This window comes from Somniosus microcephalus, unplaced genomic scaffold (assembly GCF_052327205.1).
Source record: "Somniosus microcephalus isolate GS21.2 unplaced genomic scaffold, FLI_Smic_1.0 unresolved_chr9, whole genome shotgun sequence".
NCBI classification, from domain to species: domain Eukaryota; kingdom Metazoa; phylum Chordata; class Chondrichthyes; order Squaliformes; family Somniosidae; genus Somniosus; species Somniosus microcephalus.
In genome coordinates, this window is record NW_028225187.1 from 31715086 (window position 1) to 31732524 (window position 17439).

The window sequence follows — 17439 nt, forward strand, 5'->3', positions numbered from 1 at the left end:
CTGTGTGAAAATTGACAGCTATGTTTCCTACAGTGACTACACTTCAAAAGTACACCATTGGCTGCAAAGCGCTTTGGGAAGTCCTGAGGTTGTGATAGGCGCTATAGAAATGCACGTCTTTATTTTATTAACTAAAACCAATCTTGATCTCCATAATCAAAGTTCCAATTTATGCGCAGATTGCACAGCGTTCTTAGCGGATTGAGTTGCAATTTCTCACTACGCATTGTGTGAAAAGGTGCTTCTTCATTTCCATTTTAAATGGCCTATCACAAATTTTAAAGTAAAATTTCCTTCTCCATGACAGAGCAAACACACTCAGTGGCTCTCGGAACAATGATTCATTTCAATCTTTGTCAGTTCCCTTTCATCTGGCAGCAACTTTTCCATGTAGTCCTCAGACCATTAGGATCTTCAAAAAAAACCTTGGCCCGTAAATTCGGTTCTCCACGGGTGAGCACGCATGGGGTACTCTCCCGTAAGCCCAATGGAAGTGCCGGTTTAGTGCAAGCACTTTGTATGCGGGGGAAACCGGCGCTTCTGTTCCCCCGAAAGAAGGGATTCAGAGGTTGACAGCGTGCACGGGAGAAGCTGCGCATGCGCATCCAAGTTACGTTTATTTTGCAGATTTTCCCAGGAGGGTATGTCTCCAGAAGTTACACGTTAAAAACCAGGTGTGAGGCCTGCTTTTTACAAGGTAAGTGCGGTGAATTAACTAAAATTAAAAAAAAATTTCCTCAGGTTTATTATTTTAAAATACTTTAAAGCAAGGTAAGTTTATTTTTAAACCCGTTACAAAAGAAAATTATTTTTTTCAAAAATGTAAATTATTGTTTAAAATAGTTATTTCATGTAATTTATAGTTTATTTAAAAAACTGTGACGAATTTTTAAAATCATTTGAAGATTTAGTGATGTTTTGGGGCCCGTAGTATTGATAAGTTTTGACAGCTCTTCCTGTCAAACTTATGAATGGGCATTCCCTGCTCCGATTGGCTCTCCATGGCGCACGTGATCCGAGGGAATGCATTGAACTAACTGCGCCCTTGGGATACGCAAGCACTCTGCGCCGGCAGTTGGAGCATGCCCAGGATCGGAATTCCACGCGGGCCCACAGCTCAACGTCAGGCGCGCAAAGTAAGTGCAGGTCGGGGGCTTGCACCCGCGGGAAGCCCACGACCCGAATTTCTGGGCCCTTATCTTTGTTCGTGAGAGGGTCAATCGACATAATTCGATGTATTATTATTTACATTCACATCACCTGAACTGAATACCTGGCGGCATGTATAGACTGGCGGCAAATGCGGTACCGCCTATTTTATGTCCCTGCCAAAGTCGAATTTCACCCCCTCGGTGTTCCCTCTATTCAGCTGCATTACAGCTTAGCAGCTTAGGTCAAACTTGAAGATGGTCTCAGATAATGAAACATATTTTACATTGTCTTCTCTCTTTCAGTGCAAATTACTCATCAGGCGACCACACAAGGTATGATGACAATAATGTCCATTCGGTTTGTGGAATGAACGCTTCCAATTTATAGCTAAAGGACAGTAACAATCCAACAATTGAGTAATTTTCAGTTGTTCACCCGAGCATAAAACTGACCTTCTGGATACGCGAAGTTAATTGATTCAGTGGGAATGTAAAGTGGGCGGTTTCTCTCACGGTCGGCCAATCAGAACCGCAGTTTTAAGCCTCAGCACCAAATTTAATGTCGACCACAATATGTTAAAGACAAAGTGACCTATAAATTGGTCTGGGTAACTGCCAGCTCAGTCACCTGAGGATTGGCAGCGAGTAATAATAAATGAGTAATTATATGGATTGATAAATAAACAGTTCTTTGATGAAGTAACAGCATGTGTTGATGAAATTAGTGCGTTAATGTTGTGTATAGGCTTTCAAAAAGCGCTTAATGAAGTTCCACATAACAGGTTTGTTAGCAAAATTGAAATCCATGTGAATAAGGGGAAGTGGCAGTGTGGATAAGAAATGGACTGAGACAAATAGCAGAGATTGGTTGTGAAGTGAATATTCAGTGGTGTCTCGCAGAGGTCTGTATTGGGACCTCTGTTCTGTCTGATAATTATATATCACTAGGACTTGGGTATACAGGGGTACAATTACAAACCTTGCAGAAGTCATGAAGCTCGGAAATGTAGCTAGCAATGCGAAAGATAGAAACAGACATCAGAAGGATAAAGACAGACTGGTGAAATGGGCAGACACATGGCTGATGCAAATGAATGCTGGAAATTGCAAAGGACATTTACTAAAAGTGTACCAGGGACACGGGATTTCAGTTGCATGGAGAAACGAGAGCTGTTCTCCTTTGAGCACAGAAGTTTAAGGTGTGACTTGATAGAGGTGTTCAAAATCATGAAAGGTTTTGATACAGTAAATAAGGAGACACTGTTTAAATTTAAGTTAATTGATAGATTTAAAACGCCTACCGCCTGATACAGGGAGGCGATTGTGCCGCCCAAACATTGGTCCTTGTGAAAATGGTAGGGGGCAGAGTGTCGGCGTTAAATGGATGGTAAGTCTACCGACCCCATGTCGAGGCCGTTACCACCCGATTTCAGCAAGTTAATTTCACTTCATGAATAGAAATTTCGATCAATAGACACCCGATATGTCGCACCTGGTTGGGACACTGAGTAGAAATTACCCACTGTACTTACTACAGTGTATAGTGCAAAGACTGGAAGTTTCCAAATTTCTAATCATAAATTCCATTTATTGTCCTTCTGCAGCTCCTGGGCCGGAAGTGCTGGTTAGTTTTCCCAGCAGTGGTGTGGTAAAGGAAGGAGAGGAATTTAAGCTGCAGTGTAGATACAGTGGCAAAGCTACTTACACTAATTGGTTAAAAAATAATATACATTTCCATGAACCTCAGAGTGAGTTTTATGAATCACTAGCAGACAGCAGCAGTGGAGGCTCTTACCAGTGTGATGTATGGTCAAACAAATCGGAGAGGAGTGAGGCTCTGGAAGTGGTCACAATCGGTAGGTGAACTTTGACACTTAATAGCATAGAAAATAGACAAAAGACAGAATAAGAAGCATTCATATAGCGTCTATCACGACCTCCGATTGCACTGCACAGACAATTAATTACTTTTCAATATAGTCACTGATGTAACGTGAGATAAGTGACAGCTAGTTCGGGCAGAGCAAAGCTCCCACAAAGAGCATTGTAATAATGACCAGATCATTTTACACTTCTATGCTTGCTCTAATGATTGCTCTTTCAATTATTTTTGTTGGATTTTTGACGTCCATCTAAGTGGGGATATGGGGCCTCAGTATAATGTCTCATTGGAAAGGAACCGTTTCCTGCAATAACGACACCGGGAGTCTCTGGTGTGGGATTCGAACCAACGCCTTATTGTGGCAGAGGCGATTGAGCCACGCCTACTGTTGATTATTGGCTGCTGAGTCAATCCGCTGGAAGTGGCCACCATCAGTCGCTGAACTTTGACCCATAGTCAGCTCAGCTCTTGTCACGAAAATTTACTGTTTTAAAGAGGACTCTCAGTATATATTGTGAGACAGTGTATCAAACATATTACTTACTTGAGCAAAATTGCCAAGTGGACACTGGGATGAATGATACCATTCTGCCGCAACTCCCTTCAACCAGCTCTGCTCTAAATAGAACAATCCCAGCTCCTTAAGTCTCACCACACCCAATGAACAAATACCAGTCGTTCCTTGAGAGAGTGCCGAGTTTGTTGCTGATTTGTAGAATCGGGTTTCGAAGTAAAAGTTATTTGATGAACGTTTGAAGGACAACATACGGGGCATCAGCTGAACATAAGAAGGGACACGTGACTTTCTAATGCCACATTTGTCTCTACAGCTTTTCGGGTTATAGGCCTGTTGTTCTTTACTGAAGTGATTACTATAGATGCACTCTAATGGAAATATACTATAGGATGTCATACCTGTAGTTTAACATATTACAATTTGTACTTACTTAATATTTCTTACATATTTTCAGCTTCTGATATGATTTTAACTCTTGAAGTAAAACCAAGAGCCACGCTGTCAGGTGAACGAATTATCCTGAATTGTTTGGTGTCTGACCAGAAAGGGAGAGGATACTTCCTGTGGTATCGGAAAGAAGAGATAATACATGGAAGTTCTCAATCTCAGTACATCATAACTAAAGCAGAAATTGCAGATGGGGCATCTTATCGGTGTGAATGCAAAATAGGCTACAGGAAGTGGGTCTCGCAGGAAGTAAATCTCACCGTAACAGGTTGGTCGCTGGCTTTGCTGTTTTCCTCCCAAAGTTGCTGCTTGTTAATTTGCTGAAAGATAGAAAACGATGCGAAGAACATTCTTTGGCTGGACAATTTTTGTTTAAGTTGGTAAATATTTGCAATTACTGGGAAAACATTCCAAGCTGTGCATTGTAGGCAAGCTTCTGGGTCGCATGTGGCAAAATCAGACACTGCGTTAACTGTAAGGGCCCCATGAATCCGTAGGAGTGCATGTCTCCTTCTCGGTTGCTCCTGAGAATTATCGGGAAATGTCGTTGGAGTTCATCTGCATTTCATTTCCGTGCTCTCACGCTGCTGGGCGATTGCATGGGCATCCCCGTGCTCATATCATTAGACCTGCATATGGGCTAGTAATAAGAGGGTGGTTAGAATGTGGAACTCGCTCCCACAGGGAGTAGTTGAGGGAACAGCAATTAAGGTGAAGCTAGATAATTACATGAGCGAGAAAGGAATTTAAGGATATCTTGATGGGGTAGATGATGAAGGCTGGGAAGAGACCCGTGTGGAAGATAAGCACCTGCATGGACCTATTGGGCCGAATGGCCTGGCTCTCTGCTGTAAATACCGTGTACAATGTACTATGAGTCTGGAGGGATGTTTCTGGTCTTCCACAAAAGTTTCCTATTCATTTACAATGGCGGACCCCAAGAGAGGAGGGCTCTTGAAGGACACTGGTGGTGGAGCTTTCGTCCGCTTAATCTGCCAACCAAAGTCTTTGTGAGGATCCAAGGGCATCCTAAAGTGATAAAAAGGTAGGTAGTTATTTGAATTAAATTCTCACACCCCAAACTCCTGCCTGTCGATCGTAGGTATTGGAAGATTTTGAACTGCTAATTTGTGACTGCAACCAGAAAGCCCCATTTCAAAGTTAACATGAGTCTCCTGGCAGTGATCTCGGTCCTACTGATGTGTATGCAAACCAACGTAAGACCATCCCAACATAGGCGGATTTGATGCTAATGGATGGAAGATTGTAGCTGGTTCAGGCTTATAGCTGAGGCCTGGAATATTTGGGGCACTCTTTACCTTATGTTGACAACGCATCTCTGGGACCTTGTGCCCACTGGCCGATTCAGAAGGCAAAATGAGCTGGATGCACTCCTTCCAGAATCTGGTGCTGTGGATGGAATGCTCCTCAAAAAATCCGGCGTAATTTCCTTCTTTTGAAATCAAAAGTGTACATATACGGCGGGTTCAGAAAGCAATAAGTGATCCTTTGTGCCGGATTTTCTATTCCCTTTTCTGCTTATGAGTTTCTTAACCGCCGTACCCAACATAGATTATTTTCAGTGTTCCAACCTAAGAGTAGCTGGGCCAAATGGGGGAAAGTGCTGCAGGAGGAGAGCAATATCAATAAACCCAAATTGGAACCATCAGTATATTCAACAGCAACTGTCCACTGCTTCCTTTCTGTTCTGTATTTGCCCCAGCCTGGATTGGATTTGGGATTGGGATTATATAACGTGTCCAATGTATTCGGGCTGTTGTCGAAGCAGTTCTTCGTTTGATTTAATCATTTGTTAAACTAAACTACGAAATTTTGTTCCCAACATTAGATCGCAATGTGGCCTTCCAGGTCGACCCACCTTCGGTTTTGGAAGGAGATGTTCTGAATCTGAATTGTCGGTACAGAAAATATTATTTGTGGAAAGATGTTGGCTTTTACAAAGGAAATAGAAGGATCCACTCAATGAAGTTGTATTATTGGAACGCTCTGCATAGCATTAGGGTGAATAGTTCAAAAGACAGTGGATCATACCATTGTACTATTGACGAGAAAATTTCTCGAAGTGTTCATGTTCACGTTCACGGTACGTATGCAAAATTTCAATTGGTGATATCCCTCTTTAATATTTATAAATATTACTGGTCCGAGAATTTCTGAATCTGTACAAAATTATATATAGTTCTGTGATCTCGGAATAATTTGTTCACGTTAGGTCATATGATGTTTGTCTAACAACGTGCTACTTTAGTCGATATTTAACACGGGCGGGTCTCCTCCCATGCCAGCTCCAGCAGATTTCTTTCTCCTCCCGACCCACCTTTGAGGAGAATTTGGCGGCTTCCTCCATTACCACCATGTGACATCTAGAGGCTGACGGGCAGTTTTCTGCCACGAAACCGAAATTTGATGCTGCCTCTGTCCTTAATAAGCACGATGAGTATATTTGACATAAAGTACCAGCAGGTCCTCGTGAGACCCTGGAACGTCAGTGGTCGGTCCGCTGACGAACATTGTGGAAGGATAGAATAAGCAGTGTGCTCCTCTCCACTCTGTTTTGCTATTTTCACTTACGTGTTTGGCGCAAACTTCGCCACAGACCCCTAATAAACTATGGGAGCAGATTCCCTTGGATGCCCTTGTCATCGCAGCGGGTGTGTTATATCATCACTGATCCATCACCCTGGCCGTGAGAACCTGGAGTCTTTGTAAATTGAGATGGTGACAACGGAGCAGGGGGCTTTGTTGGGGACAGAGCGATTTTGCTGCGACCAATTGTGGAGTTCACCGTGGTCATAGTAGATGGTGAGACACGGCAGATAATGGCTAAAAGAGAAAAGAGCTATGGGAGGATTCCTGCTGAAATATAAGTCTTGTCCTGGTTGGAATTTCTGTTTCAGCCCTTTATATTAAGCAGATTAAGATCTCCGCAAACAAAGCAGCGAGAGGAATTCCACAACAATATAGTAATGCTTCCTGCTCTAGTGTTCCACAATACAGCTGCTAGTTACCGTTAATTGTAGACGCCCCTCGTGGCGATTTGCGGTATTGCCTTGCTCCTATTAAAAAGCTCTGCTGTCTGTTTAACTCAGTGATAGGAAATGTTACCTGTCAATCCAGATTCTGCTTTCACAGAACTCTTCTCCAAACCTAAACTGAGGACTGACCCTGCAGTTGAAATATTTGAGGGACACCAGTTAGTATTCATCTGTATTATTGAAACAATGCCGTACAGTAATGGGCTTCAATACTCATTTTACAAAAATGGCGAAGCTCTGATATTGACTTCATACAACACATTTAAGCTCACGGAGACAGCTTCTTTGAAGGACTCGGGGACTTACCTGTGTGAAGCAAATATTTCCTACCGCGTTGTGAAAAAGAGTGATGAGGTTTCCATTGCGGTTAAAGGTAAGGACAGCCAGCTGTAATTATAGTTGAATGAAAGAATTCTTCAGGGGATTATACTTAAATAAACATACGAGAGGGATCCAGTCTGGTAAAGGATTTACCCACAAGTTTATGACGTAATAATCAATTTTGAATGCAACCTGCTAAATGACAGCGCCACCTGGTTCTTACACTATCCATACATTTGCTGAAAACCGAAGTTTTAAAAGCTGCTACGTTTGAGGACCAGCGCCCACTCCCAGTGGGTAATAGTAGCTTCCTGAAATAGTGTGGAATTGGGCGATATTGAATTTATCTCCCATTATATGTCCCGACCGTTTTTGCATCCATTGATCTTCAATGGACAGGAATATCGCGCGTAGTGTAGAATTGGTGCAAGATTCGATGCCGTGCATTTTAACCCATAACCCCAAGGTAAAGTTACCTTCCCTGTTTCTAACTGGCATATTCAGCAGCGAGCAGAACCTGGTCAGGAACAGCAGGGTGATTAATCAGCCAATGCCTTACCACTTACTAGCCCCGGAAATCTTTTATAGTTGAAAACTCGGGGGTAAAATTTAACATTGAGAGCGCTAAAACTGAACGGCAGAAAATTGAATTGAAATTGGCCTGTGTTTATAAAGGGTGAGCAATCTGCTACCACCGGTTTTTTACCCCAGACAAACTTGAATTTTCACCCCCTCCAATTTCAGTAGCGGTGGATGCAAAATGCCCGAGGTCACTAACGTCTGTGCCTCTGGTGCCCGGGGATTCCTTCCCAATCTTTTAGATCCGACCAATCATAACTCGAGCTTCGCATTTTCAATGGAGCAGGCAATCTGAAAACAAGGTGGGAGTTATCAATCCTGTGTCGGCAGTGGATTTCAGAAAAATTGTATTGATAGTAGCTGAGCGTTTAACATGAAGGTCCTAAAATTTGCAGGTGCTGCCACAACGACCAAGGATATTTCAGTATTTAAGACCCGGGAGTAAAGCATCGCCTGGGCTGAGAGCAGAGTTCAAATGATGGGGTTGTGGGGTTGGGGTGTTGGGGGATAATCTCACAGGACCCGCAGGATGTTTCTTCCATTCATTTCAATGGAAGGGTTAACTTGTTCCCAAATCTAGCCACGACAGGATGTTCAGATCTCAAGTGATAACTGTGTCAATGTCCCGAACTGTATATTCCCGTGGCAGAGCGCAATCAAGGATTATTGAAAGCCTCTTTCTCTGAGCTGCTGTCGGCTTTTCATTCTTCTGCTCATTAACGTGAGCTGTCCAAACACATAAATTGTTAAGTCTGTGATGGATGTGGAACCCGGAAAATCCATGCATTATTCTATTTTATAGAGGTCTTCTCCATACCTACACTGAGGGCTGAGTCTGGAGCTCAATTATTTGTGGACCAACAGTTAAATCTCGCCTGTTTGGTTAAAATATTTCGATCCAATACTTCCTTGAGACTCGTATTTTACAAAGATGGACAATCTCTCACTACAGCGGCAGACAACAACTATTACATCAAGAAGGCATCTCGGCCGGACGATTCGGGGAATTACTGGAGCGAAGCAACTACTTTGAACAGTGAGGTGAAGAAACTGAGTAATCAGGTTTCCGTTTCAGTCAGATGTGAGTACAATTTAAGACAATGTTATAACACTTTTAAAGAGAACATGAAAATCATAGAATACGGGTAGCGTACACCAGGGAAGTAAAAGTGTATTCACCAGGATAGACTTGAGGTATTGGGACTAACACTACCGGGTTAGCCATAGCTAAAGGTTATTTCATTAGTGGTTTTTAAATGCAAATTCCGAAATTGGGCGATTAGGGAAAGATATTTTCTCTGATTGCGAAGACAGGAAGGAGGGATCAGTAATGTATAATTATCATTAAAGCGGGAGGGTAGCGCTTAGAAGGACGTTCTTTATATAGACGAGTGCTGGAACATAGAATGATTTGCCAGGTGGAGCGGTGGAGTTAGATAGAATTTTACAGTGAACATGAGGCTAGTGGCAGTGCCCTCGGGCCTACTGATGTGCGCCTGTCACTGCCCTACAGAAACCAGCGTAAGCCCGTCCCAACATAGGCAGATCTCTTGCTAATGGATGAGAGAGTGTAGCTGAATCAGGCATGTAGCTGAGGCCAGGAAGGTTTGGCGCACTCTTTCCTTATCGTCACAACGCAACTCGGGCACTGTGTGCCCTCTGGGAGGCTCAGAAATCAAAAGGAGCTGGATGCACACCTTCCATAATCTGGTCGGAGGGGGGGATGGAATGCACCTCACAGAATCCGGTGGAGTTTCCTTCTGTTGAGATCAATGGAGTACATTTACTGTGAGTTCGGTAAGCAATAAGTGATCACTAGTGCTAGATTTTCTAATCCCTTATGTGCTCGGGCGTTGCTTAACCGTCGTTCCCAAAATAGTTTATTTTCAGTGTATCAAACTAAGAAGAGCTGGGCCAAATGGTGGGGAGCTGCTGCACGAGGATAGATTATCAATAAACCCCATTTACAACCATCAGTAAATTCAACACCACCCGACTGCTGTTTCCTTTCTGTTCTTCTTTTTCCCAGACTTGCCTGGAGTTGGGATTGGGGTTTTCTCGTGTCCAATGTATACGGGCTGTTGTGGAGCAGTTCTCAGTTTGAGTTAAGCATTTGTTAAGCTAAAACCGCCACATTTTGTTCCCAACATTAGATCGCAAAGTGGCCTTCAATGTCGACCCACCTTCGGTTTTGGAAGGAGGTGTTCTGAATCTGAATTGTTGGTTCAGAATGCATTATTGGAGGCATAAAGATGTTGGCTTTTACAAGGGCAATATAAGGATTCACTCAATGAAGTTGACCGATCGGAGAGCTCTGCATAGCATTAGAGTGAATAGTTCAAAAGACAGCAGATCATACCATTGCACTGTTGGCAATAAGGAATCACGAAGTGTTCATGTTCACGTTCAAGGTACGTCGGCAATATTTCAATTGGCGATATCGCTCTTGGATATTTATCCATATTACAGGTCCGAGAGGTTCTGAATCTGTCCACATTTATGCATAGCTGTGTGAGCTCGGAAGAATTTGTTCGTGTTAGGTCATAGAGGCCTTGAATTTCCGTTCGGCGGTTTCCTGCCGGTAGATGCCTCCAATCGGAAACAAATCTACGAACTTACCTGCTGGTTTGGAGAGCCCGAGGCTTCCGATCCTGGGCCTCTCCTGTTGGAAATGCGCAGAGGCCCAGGTATCCCAGGGGCACATACGGTTTGCAAGCGCTCCTGGGATCACGTGAGAAAGGCGAACAAATCAAAGAAGGGAATCCCCCTTCATACATTTGACAGGTCTGTAGGGACTGAACTGTCAAAAGTATGATTGGGAACCACATTTAAAAACACACTAAAACAGTAAATAAACTATTTAAAATTACAAAATTAAAATGAATTAAAATTCCATTTAATTAAATATTTTAAACATAATTTATAGAAAAAAAATTAAACATTTTTACTGGGCTATAAATAATTTACCGTTTCAAGAGTATTTCTAACTTATAAGTGAGTGATCAAATTTGTTATTTCTAACTTTCATCACTCTTATGCCTACTTTTACCAGTCGGACGAATTCTACAGCCTTTCAGCTGCCGGAAGTTGTGCAAACTCTCCAGCCACAGAGGCTCTTTTCTTGGGCAAGTGGATCATCTGTCAAGAGAATTCTTGACAGATCGCAGGTGCCGGTTTTAAGCGCATACCTGAAATCGGTACCTGCAAGGCCCCTATGGGTGAGTACACAGCTCGTATGCACCCGTGGGGGTTGGAAAACTTGGCCCATGATGGCTGTCTAACACCGTGCTACTTTAGCCAATAATTAACCCAGGGTGGGTCTCCTCCCGTGCTAACGCCGGCAGCTTTCTTTCTCCTCCCGCCCCACCTCAGAGGAGAATTTGGCGGCTTCCCATTACCAGCCTGTTACATCAAGAGGCTGACGGGGAGTATTCCCCCACTAAACCGAAATATGATGGTGCCTCTCTCCCTAACAACCACGATGATGAGTTGACAAAATGCACCAGCAGGTACTCCTGAAAATTCAGTGGTGGGTCCGCTGATGGACTGTGTGGAAGGACACAATAAGCAGTGTGCTCCTCTCCCCTCTCTTTTGCCCTTTCCACTTACCTGTTTGGCATAAGCTTAATCACAGGCTCCTAATAAAATCTGTACACTAATGCCATTGGATGCCCTTATCATCGCAACGGGTGAGTTATATCATCACTGATCCATCACCCTGGCCGGGAGAATCGGGAGTCTTTTTAATTTCAGATGGTGACAGCTGAGCTGGGGGCTGGCTAGGGACAGAGCAATGTAGCTGTGGATATTGGTGGAGCTCACCCTGGTCATACTAGATGGTGAAGACGCAGCAGAGAATGGCTAAAAGAGAAAAGATCTAAGGGAGGATATTCCTGCTGATAATTAAGCCTTGCCCAGTATGGAATTCCGGTTTCAGCAGAATAAATTAAGCAGGTTAAGTTCTCCGCAAACAAAGCAGCGAGAGGAAATCCATAAAAACATAATAATGCTTCCTGCTCTAGTGATCCACAATACAGCTGCTGGTTACCATTAAGTATAGGCGCCCATCGTGGCTATTCTCTAGATGTAATCTCTCCAAATTTGCAGACAACACAAAGCTTGCTGGGCGTGTGTGCTATGAGGAGGATGCCAAGAAACTCCAGGCTGATTTGGAGAGATTGGGTGATTGGGCAAAAGCGTGGCAGATGCAATATAACGTGGATAAATGTGAGGTTATCCACTTTGGTGGCAAAAACAGGAAGGCAGATTATTATCTGAATCGCAATAGATTGGGAGAAGGGGAAGTGCAACGAGACCTGTGTGTCCTTGTGCACCAGTCGCTGAAGGTAAGCATGCAGGTGCAGCAGGTGGTTAAGAAGGGAATTGGCATGTTGGCCTTCGTAGCGAGATGGTTTGAGTACAGGAACAAGGATGTCTTGCTGCAGTTATACAGGGCCGTGGTGAGACCACACCTTGAGTATTGTGTGCAGTTTTGGTCAGCTTATCTGAGGAAGGATCACAGATCACAGAAACCCCACAGTGCAGATAGAGGCCATTTCGGCACATATCCCACCCAATCCCCGTAACCCCTACACCAAAACATATCCCCATTTAATCCCCCTAACACTAAGGGTCAATTTATCATAGCCAATCAACCTAACCCGCCATGGAAGGAGTTCAGCGAAGATTCACCAGGCTGATACCTGGGATGGCAGGAATGACGTATGAGGAGAGATTGGGTCGATTGGGCTTGTCCTTGCTGGAGTTTAGAAGAATGAGAGGGGATCTCATTGAAACTTATAAAATTCTGACGGGACTGGACAGACTAGATGCAGGAAGAATGTTCCCGATGGTCGGGCAGTCCAGAACCAGGGGTCACATTCTAAGGATAAGGGGTAAGCCATTTAGGAGAGCAATGAGGAGGAATTTCATCACCCAGAGAGTGGTGAACCTGTGGAATTCTCTGCCACAGAAGGCAGTAGAGGCCAATTCATTAAATATATTCAAGAAGGAGTTGTATATATTTCTTAAGGCTAAAGGGATCAAGGGGTATGGGGATAAAGCAGTGACCAGGTACTGAATTTGGTTGATCGGCCATGATCGCATTGAATGGCGGAGAAGGCTCGTGGGGCCGAATGCCAACTCCTGCTCCTATCTTCTATGTTTCTATGTTTCTCGGTATTGGCTTGCTCTTATTATCAATCTCTGCTATTTGTTTAACACAGTGATAGGAACTGTTACCTATCAATCCATATTCTGTTTTCACAGAACTCTTCACCAAACCTAAACTGAGGTCTGAGCCTGCAGTTGAAATACTTGAGGGAGACCAGTTAAAATTCATCTGTTTTATTGAAAATATACCGTCAAATATTTGCTTAAAATATTCATTTTACAAAAATGGCACAGCTCTGATCTTGACCCCATACTACAAATATATTCTCACTGAGGCAGCTTCATTGAAGGACTCAGGGACTTACCAGTGCGTAGCAAATGCTTTCGACTTTGGTGTGAAAAAGAAGAGTGATGAGGTTTACATTTCGGTAACAGGTATGGACATCCAGCTTTAATTATTGTTCATCTTTCATTTAAAGAATTCTTCAGGGCATTATAGTTAAGTAACCATACGGGAGGGATCCGGTCTGGTAAAGGGTTAACCCTCAAGTTTATCGGGTATAAATCAATTTGAATGCAATCTTTTCAAATCTTATCACCACGTGGCTCTTATACAATCCTTACATTTGCTGAAAACCGCATTTGTAGGAGCTGCAAAATTTGAAGTCCAGTGCCCACTCTCAGTGGGTAACATTAGCTTCCTTCAGTAGTGTGGAAATGGGCGATTATGAAATTGCCTCCCATTATTTGTCCCGCCCGTTTTTGCTTCCCATCATCTTCAGCAGACAGGAAAATCGTGCGTGGTGTACAATTGGCGCAAGCTTCGATATTGGAAATTTTACCCCATGGCTCCAAGGTAAAGATACTTGCTCTGTTTCTGTCTGGCTGAATGAGAAACCAGCAGAACCTGGTCAGGAATAGCAGGGTGTTTAATCAGACAAAGCCTTAGCACTTACTAGTCCCGGAAATCTTTGATAGTTGAATACTCGGGGGTAAAATTTAACTTTGAGAGCGCAGTAGCGGATCAGCAGACAATGGAATTGAAATTTGCCTGTGTTTATAACGGGAGGCCAATCTGCGACCACCGGTTTTGCACCCCATCGAAATTTGAAATTTCACCCCGTCCAATTTCAGTAGAGGTGGAAGAGGATGAGGAAAAACGCCCGAGGTCACTAAAGTGTGAGCCTTTGATGCCCAGGAATTCCGTTTCCACTCCGTTAGATCCGGTCAATCATAACGCTATCTTTGCATTTTCTATGGAGCAGGCAATCTGATGACAAGGTGGGAGTTATCGATCCTGTGTTGGGAGTGGATTTCCAAAGAATGGCATTGTCAGTTGCTGAGCTTCTAGCATGAATGTCGCAAAGTTTGCAGGCGCTGCAACAATGACGAAGGAGACTTCAGTATTTAAGGCCTGGGCGCAAAGCATCATCTAGGCAGAGAGCTGAGTTAAAATTCTGGATCAGGGGCGCGTTCTGGTGTTGTGGGCTAATCTCACAGGACCCGCAGGATGTGTCTTCCACTCAATGTTCCAAAGATTAACATTTGCTGCACAAATCCGAAATTGTAATGTCTGTGATAGTTGTGGAATCTGTCAAATCCATAATTCGTTCTATTTTATAGAGCTCTTCTCCGAACCTACTTTGCGGGCTGATTCTGGAGCTCAATTATTTGAGGGCCAACAGATAAAACTCGCCTGTTTGGTAGAAATATTTCGATCCAATTCTTCCTTGAGACTCGTATTTTACAAAGATGGACAACCTCTCAATTCAGCGGCAGACCACAGCTATTACATCAGGGAAGCATCTCGGCCGGAAGATTCGGGGATTTACCGGTGTGAAGCAACTACTTTGAACCGTGAGGTGAAGAAACTGAGTAATCAGGTTTCAGTTTCAGTCAGACGTGAGTACAATTTAAGATAATTGTTTATCACTTTTAAAGAGAACAGGAAAATCATAGAGAACGAGTAACGCTGATTCAACAGATGATGCCAGGGAATGGAAATTTTATTCAACAGGATAGACTTGAGCCACTGGGACTAACACGGGTTTGCCATGCCTAAGAGTTATTTCATCAGTGCTTAGTACATGCCAATTGCGAGATAGGGCGATTAGGGAAAGCTATTCCCTCTGTTTGCGAAGACAGGAAGGAGGATCAGTAAAGTATAATTATCACTAAAAGCGAGAGGGTAGCGCTTACGTGAACATTTTATGTGTAGCTGACTGCTGGAAAGTAGAATTATTTGTCAGGTGGAACGGTGAAGTTAGATACCACTGCATTTAGGTAGAGTAATGTTTATGGTATTGGAATAGTGCAGAGTTCCTGCTTTTCACTAGCAGAGTCAGGAGGAATAAGGACCAGGCCAACATAGTAGGGTGGCCATAAGTGGATTGCAGTAGGAATCATTGTCGTTCCAGGATCAGGCTTTCCTCTATTAATTCCACCTACTGCTAAAGTAGGAGAGGGAGACGGGCGCCCAATATTGGTGTGGTAACCTATATGTCGAGCCTTCTTTATTATGATGAGAACCCTATTTCACTTTGAAAGTAATGCTACAAATTCTGCAAAAGCAATGTAATTAACAATTTGCAGGAACCCCAGTGTCAAAACCGGAACTGGCAATCAGCCCTGGTAAAGAGTTAATAGAAGGAGACACAGCGTCGTTAACCTGCTCAGTGTTCAACGGTTCTACCCCGATTACTTACATTTTCTACAAAGACCCGGATAAAGAACTCTTCCGTGAGGAGTCCAACCTAACCGAAATTAATTACCAAATCAGTGAAATCAACCAAAGCACCCAAGGGGATTATAGTTGCGGTGTTTCAAACAAAGCGACAGGACGTCCTCTGCAAAGCGATGTTGTTACAGTTTCAGTGATAGGTGAGTTATTATAAGTACCCCTGAGGCAGAACGAAACAAGTGGCTCAAAGTCAGATGAGCCCGGTAATCACTGCTTGTGCCATCAGCTTGGATGGTGTAACATTTTCTTTGACATTCCTCTATGTGAAGTGAGGCACTGCACCATTTACATTAAACAGGTGAATTACTAAAAAGAACTAGAATGTCATCTGATCGCATCAAGTATTGGTCTATAAACTGCAACAGTTATTTGTAGGTTTAAAAAGGCCGATCAGTATGTTTAATTGACAAATTGAGGGAAGTAATACGGATAATTTAAGGACTCAAAACTTAATGCCATAGGTAGTAGTTTCTGGGCTATATGTTTTAGACCACCATTTCTCGACAGTTGTTGCTAATATATTTGTATTCGTTTATGTGATGTGGGTATCTCTGGCAATGCCAGAATTTATTGCCTATCCCTAATTGCCCTTGAGAAGGTAGTGCTGAGCGGCCTTCTTGAACCGTTGCTGTCCGTGTGTTGACGGTACTCCCGTAGTGCTGTGAGGGAGGGAGTTCCAGGAATTTGACGCAGTGACGATGAAGGATCGGCGATAAACTTTTAAATCAGGATGGTAGATGATTTGTAAAGGATCTTACAGGTGCGGTGTCCCCATGCCTCTTCTGCTCTTGTCCTTCTAAATGGAAGAAGTATCGGGTTTGGGAGGTGCTGCCGAAGAAGTCTTGGCATGTTGCTGCAGTGCATCTTGTAGATGGTGCACACTGCAGCCATGATACGCTGGTGGTGGAGGGAGTGAATTTGTTACTTGTTGGATGATGTGCCAATCAAGGAGGCTGCTTTGTACTGGCTGGTGTCGAGCTTCTTGAGTGTTGTTGGAGCTGCACTTATCCAGGCAAGTGGAGAGTATTCCGTCACACGACTTACTTGTGCCTTGTAGATGGTTGAAAGGCTTTGGGGAGTCAGGAGGTGAGACACACGCCGCGGATTACCCAGCCTCTGCCCTATATCGATATCATGGTACCAGGTAGAAGTTTCATAAAGCTTGATCTGATTTCATGAAATACTTTTCTTTCGACAACGCAAACAGTATATTGATTTCGTATGATTTATACGTCATAAAGGACACATCACACCTCAGGTGAACATTTATAAGTCTAGTTTCTGATTAAGAAATTGATCATAACTAGATGGAAATAGACCTGAAATAAACTAGCAGAATTTCCCACAAGCGCTTTAGAATTTGAAATTGATAAGGTCAAAAGCAGAGCCATGGTTATAAAGCGAGAGAGAGGGAGAGATTGGAAGGGGTGAGCAAAAAACTGGCTGCAAATATGGGTCTGGTAGGAAGTTTGAAGCAGGCTGTAGTAGAGATGTAAATGCGATTAATGAGATGGTTTAAGAGAGCAGAAGCAAATTACTTTCACTAATGGTGTGACAAAGGAAGCGTATATGCCCAATCGGCCACAAATCAATTGACTAAACTGTGTAAAGACAGAGATAAAATTGGAGGAGAT

General features: G+C 43.3%; 1 protein-coding gene across 1 annotated transcript; it reads left to right on the forward strand.

Annotated features, from left to right (window-relative positions):
* Positions 1-8911: 8911 nt before the first annotated feature.
* LOC147085037 (Fc receptor-like protein 5) lies at positions 8912-17234 on the forward strand. Its single transcript, XM_085979740.1, has 4 exons — positions 8912-9034; positions 10107-10364; positions 13222-13500; positions 14689-17234. The coding sequence occupies exons 2-4, from the start codon at positions 10184-10186 to the stop codon at positions 14985-14987; spliced, it is 759 nt and encodes a 252-aa protein (XP_085835866.1). The 5' UTR covers positions 8912-9034; positions 10107-10183; the 3' UTR covers positions 14988-17234.
* Positions 17235-17439: the final 205 nt, after the last annotated feature.

What these genes read in the sequence shown, in the direction of transcription:
- LOC147085037 (XM_085979740.1), top strand. Translation starts at nt 10,184, where the DNA reads ATGCATTATTGGAGGCATAAAGATGTTGGCTTTTACAAGGGCAATATA. An exon ending in TGTTCATGTTCACGTTCAAG is followed by an intron (nt 10,365 to 13,221) that starts GTACGTCGGCAA and finishes CTGTTTTCACAG; the next exon opens with AACTCTTCACCAAACCTAAA. An exon ending in GGTTTACATTTCGGTAACAG is followed by an intron (nt 13,501 to 14,688) that starts GTATGGACATCC and finishes TCTATTTTATAG; the next exon opens with AGCTCTTCTCCGAACCTACT.